At 55.0% G+C, this 4,845-nt stretch overlaps 1 protein-coding gene across 1 annotated transcript; it reads left to right on the plus strand.

Annotated features, from left to right (window-relative positions):
• Positions 1-1,040: 1,040 nt before the first annotated feature.
• LOC102885380 (melanoma-associated antigen 8) lies at positions 1,041-2,743 on the plus strand. Its single transcript, XM_006903841.1, has 3 exons — positions 1,041-1,125; positions 1,547-1,620; positions 1,769-2,743. Exons 1-3 carry the CDS (start codon positions 1,041-1,043, stop codon positions 2,741-2,743), a joined length of 1,134 nt encoding a protein of 377 aa, XP_006903903.1.
• The last annotated feature ends 2,102 nt before the right edge of the window (positions 2,744-4,845 follow it).

Consider the following 4,845-nt stretch of genomic DNA (forward strand, 5'->3'; position numbering starts at 1 on the left):
AGTGGTGTTCACTGAAGGATGAAGAGGGCCTTCGGAGGATGAAGAGAGTTTAGGCCCTGAGGATGAAGGGAACAAAAGTAGGTGGGCAGTGGAGAGGGAAGAGGTCCTGCTGGGAATCAAGTTGAGCACCAGATGGAGGGGTGAGGGACCTCAGGGAGGCCATCTCAGGACCTCGGGTCAGGCCTTGTAAACTCTGGATTTAGTGCCTTGATGTGATGAAAACAAGCTTCACCTGGGAATTCTCTGGGCAGTGAAGGCTTTGGTCCGAGGGGCCTGGGCCCGGGTCAACAGAGGGAGGATCCGGGATCTGCCAGGGCTCAAGGTGAGGACTGCGAGGGAGGACAGAGGAGACCCCACAGAGTTCGCCCATGCTGTCAGAGATGCGAGGCCCCGTGGTCGTTTGACCACAGGCGCGTTTCCTGACTTGCACATGCGTGACTCAGAAAGCCTGCGGGCTCGATGCAGAGGAGCCTGGCCTCAGGTCCTCAGAGGGGGGGGCCCAGATCCTTGTGGGAGCAAAGTGAGGACCCTCAGAGAGGACCGAAGTGTATCGATACCCAGAACAGAAGAGAACCAACAGAAGACCACGCCCACTGGTCGCCCCTGGGAGACCGCATGTCGAGTTTATCCCCAGGCGGCATTTCTCGACTTCCCCGTCTGGGTCTGAGAATGACTGGGGTCTTGGTATAAGGAACAGGGCCTCAGGTTGCAGGATGGGAGAGCCCAGGTCCCCCTGGGAGTCAAGGTGAGGACCAGGAGGGAAGAGGGAGTGTAACCCAAACTCCAGACCGAAAGGGGGCCCCGCAGGATCCCGGTCTGCCCCTACTGTCAGCCCTGGGAAACCCAGGAGGCCTGTCAGGTTGAACCCTTCCTCATTCCCAGAAGGGTGGTCTCAAGGAGGGGAGGGCCTTGGTCTGAGTGTCTGCACTCAGGTCAGCTGGTGCAGGTTCCCAGGCCCAGGCAGGGGTCACAGTGAGAACTGAGTGGGTCCCCCCCACACCAGGGCACATGGAGCCCTGACCTGCCGAGCCCTTGTCGTCATGGATGGGGAGACCTGGTATGGGTGGGTGGATGGCTCCCATCACTTCCTCTTGCAGAGTCTTATGGAGATGAAGCTTAAGGAAGGTGGCCTCAGGTCAACAGATGGAGTTGTCCCAGTCACAGCAGAGTGACAAGATGAAGACTGTGTGGAACTGTCCCATCCTAGGACAGATAGAACTAATAGAGTATGGTGACACACATGTGTCCTTGGTGACACCTATGAGAATCTGGGTAGGTGTGGCCAGATGTAGGGCCACCCCACATTTTCCTGGGCAGTCTCAGGTGTATGTGGTCTTGTTCTGCGTGTTTTGTCTCAGGCCATCAGAGGTGGATAGGCAGGCCCTGCCAGGGACATGTGAGGATGCTGAGTGAGCATGGAAGGGGTCACCCAAATAGAACAGACGAGACCTCACAATCTCAATCCCCACCCCCAACCACACCGTCAGTGTCTGATCCTCAGACTGTGCTGGCTGCACCCTGAGGAGCTGTCTCACTTCCTCCTCAGGATCTTACGGGAAAGACTGTCGAGGTGAGATCCCTGTGAGGCCCAAGAGTACCCCTAAAGAGGACACGTGTAAGGTAACGTTTTTCAGAGACACCTATGGAGTGATTCTCAGCTGAGGCCGCTCACAGTGCCTCTCTCCCCAAGGCCTGTGGGTCCCTATTGCCCACCTTCTGCCCACACTCTTGTTGCAGCCTGACACCAGTCACCATGCCTCTTGGTCAGATGAATGAGCTCTCCAAACTTGGAGAAGACCATCAGGACCCAGAGGAGAAACACGGCCATCTGGAGTCACATGTTTTGGGAGCTGAGGTGACGGAGGGGGCTACGGTCCCCTCCTCCTCACCCATATCTTCCACCCCCTCTGTCCTGTTCCCCGACATCCTGGAGGAGGTGGGTGGTGCTGCGACACAGAGCCCTCCCCAGAGCCCTGAGGGTGCCTGTCCTTCTCCCCCTGCTATGGCTACCGCTCCATGGAGCCAATCTGAAGATGAGGGCTCCAGCAGCCAAGATGAGGAGGGGCCAAGCAGCGGCGAGGACTCCGAAGATGCCGAGTCCTCGCTCCAAGGCGCCTTAAATTTGAAGATAACCGACCCGGTGGTCTTCCTGCTCCTGAAGTATCGCATCAAGGAGCCAACCACAAAGGCAGAAATGCTGAGTCGTGTCATCAAAGAATACGGAGACCACTTCCCTATGATCTTTAGCCTAGCCTCTGAGTGCCTGCAGCTGGTCTTTGGTGTTGATGTGAATAAAGTGGATGCTACAAATCATACCTATGTCCTGTCCACCACCCTGGGCCTCACCTACAATGGGATGGTGAGCGATGGGCACAACATGCCCAGGACCGGCCTCCTGGTCATGCTCCTGGGCTTGATCCTCCTGGAGGATGACTGTGCCCCTGAGGAAGATATATGGGAAGCGCTGGGTGACATGGAGGTGTATGCTGGGAGGGAGCATAGCATCTATGGGGAGCCCAGGGAGCTCATCACCAAAGTTTGGGTGCGGGAACAATATGTAGTGTACCGGCAGGTTGCCAACAGCGATCCTGCTCGCTACGAGTTCCTGTGGGGCCCCAGGGCCCACGCAGAAACCAGCAAGTTGAAGGTCATGGAGTATTTGCTCAGGGTCTATAGACAGGATCCCAATTCCCTCCCATCCCTGTCTGAAGAGGCTGACGGCAATGAGGAAGTGGGAGCCTGAGTCACAGTTGCAGCCAGGCACGTTTCAGGCCCACATCTATCATCTTTTCCTGCTGGGCATGAAGTGAGGCCAATTCTCTCTGTGTTTGAGGAGAGAGCTGTCAGCATTCTAGCTAGTGAAGGCTGGGTGGGGGAATATGGGCTGTCACATCTTAAGATTTCTGTGATGACTGAGATATTGATCTTTTGTTTCTTTTAAGAATTTTTCAATGGTTCCTTTTAGTAGAAAAGTTTAATAACCCTCAGAATCTATTTGTGCACGACCTTGACCATACATGTATTTGCACTAACCACTGGAAGAGTGAGAGTTTTGCTTTTGTGTCACACGCGTTGGGACACCTTCCATCCTAGCTTGTGGTCCTGAACTAGATCACATGGCACTGGAGCCGGATTTCTTTGAAAATGCGAAAGAACTTAGCAGTACAATAGAGGTAGTCAAGAATTAGAGAAGTGAAGTAAAATTTTGTTAATTCTTGCTGTTTATCCCTTTCGTCTGTCATTTTATGAAATAAATCATGCATGTCTACCTGAGATTGCTTGGTTCATTTCAGCAACTTGGAGACATTTGACCCGAATGAAGAATACCCCTGCTCAGTTTACTGAGCCTCTCCTCTGAAAGGCCCTGTGTTAGTGGTGGGGGCGAAGGAGGAGGGAAACTGAGTCCAGGGCTCAGGCGACCTGCGCCGCTCCCAGCTGAAAGGCCGACACAGGAGTTGGGTTAAGTAGAGTCAGCGTTCATTAGAGGGTCGCAACTCCCATAGACACGGTTGGCTCTCGCTCCAAAAGCCCGACTCCCCGGGACCTTTGGGAGCCCCGATCATATAAGGAAAGCAGCAGTCACAGAAACTAGGGGAGTGGGGATGGCCAAGGCCATCTAGCTTGTCCTTTCAGCCCAGGCTAGTTTCCTAGGCCACCTGGAGTGGAGGCGAGAGAAACTGGGTGTCCGCTCGTGGAATCGGCGGCTGCGTCATCCCGTGACCTTGCTCCTTGGCAGAACTAGCTCATCAGGGGAGTAACTGACGGCCCCAGCAAGGGGAGCAAATTGTGCTGCTTAATTACGGGAGCAGATAGCAGTTTGGAGAACGGCAGACCAAGCGCCTTCGCAAGCGGAGCAGGCAGATAACGTCCGTGGGAATGTCCGAGAAGCATACAGTGCCCATGGGAACAGCGGAAACGTCCTTGGGAGCAGGCATTGCCCACAGAGTCCTTTGTTCATTGTGTCCCTTGGGGCAGATGAGCAGGAGGCCCTCGCTATCTTCTGAGTACCTGGAGGGGCTATGCTTGAGTCGACACTGTGTTCGACCCCGACGTAACTCCTTTATTTCACATTCTTTGTGTCAGTCTTCCGGACAGGGGTTCTTTGTATCAGGGCCTTCTTCGGGGACACTGGGATAAGGGGGACACATTCGCCCATAGAATGATCATAGAGGACTCGCAGTCATACAAAGGAAGGTGCCGAGGTGTCCCCTAAGTCCTACGGGACAAGCAAAAGAAGGGGAGAGGCGTTGGGGCTCCAGGGGAGAGCACTCAGGTGTAACTCGCCTGAGCCAGGGCTGTTTGCGGCTTTGGGATGCACTGCAAAGGAGATAACTGCACAGCCTCAGGACGCCCCCAACTCCCTGCTGCTGCTCAGGGTCCTCAGTAAAACTAAACCTTTGGAATACACGGCTTCCCAAAGCTCAGTCTGCCGAACAGACAGCACGAGAAAGGGGGTTTCTCCTCTGACCCTCCCCTATGGTCTCGAGTGCTGCAGATGACCCTCTAGCATCTGTCCTGGGATGGCTGCGTTCTCTGCCAGGGTTGTGAGGACCCTCGGAGTGAAAACTGAGGAGTCCACCCGCCGCAGAGCAGAAGGCTTTGCAGAATCCATCTCTGGGAGCTATGGTCAGGTCTGAGACTCTGGGCAGGGCTGTCGGACTGAGCATACCCCCACACCTCCTCAGGGAACTCTGGGAATAGGAGCTTTGGGCTAAGGGGCAGACACTGAAGACAGAAGAGGGTGGGGACTAGCTGAGAAAAGGCGGGGACCAGAGGAAAGATTTTGTGCCCTCCCCTTCAGAACTGAGCTCTGCCCCTGCTAGCAGCTCTTGTGAACCCCAGAAA

Source organism: Pteropus alecto, unplaced genomic scaffold (genome assembly GCF_000325575.1).
Source record: "Pteropus alecto unplaced genomic scaffold, ASM32557v1 scaffold5800, whole genome shotgun sequence".
NCBI lineage: Eukaryota > Metazoa > Chordata > Mammalia > Chiroptera > Pteropodidae > Pteropus > Pteropus alecto.

Coding starts and splice junctions, on each gene's coding strand:
- LOC102885380 (XM_006903841.1), top strand. CDS start 1,041: ATGGATGGGGAGACCTGGTATGGGTGGGTGGATGGCTCCCATCACTTC. Junction 1,126..1,546: donor GGAGATGAAGCTTAAGGAAG/GTGGCCTCAGGT, acceptor CTTCCTCCTCAG/GATCTTACGGGAAAGACTGT. Junction 1,621..1,768: donor CTAAAGAGGACACGTGTAAG/GTAACGTTTTTC, acceptor CCTCTTGGTCAG/ATGAATGAGCTCTCCAAACT.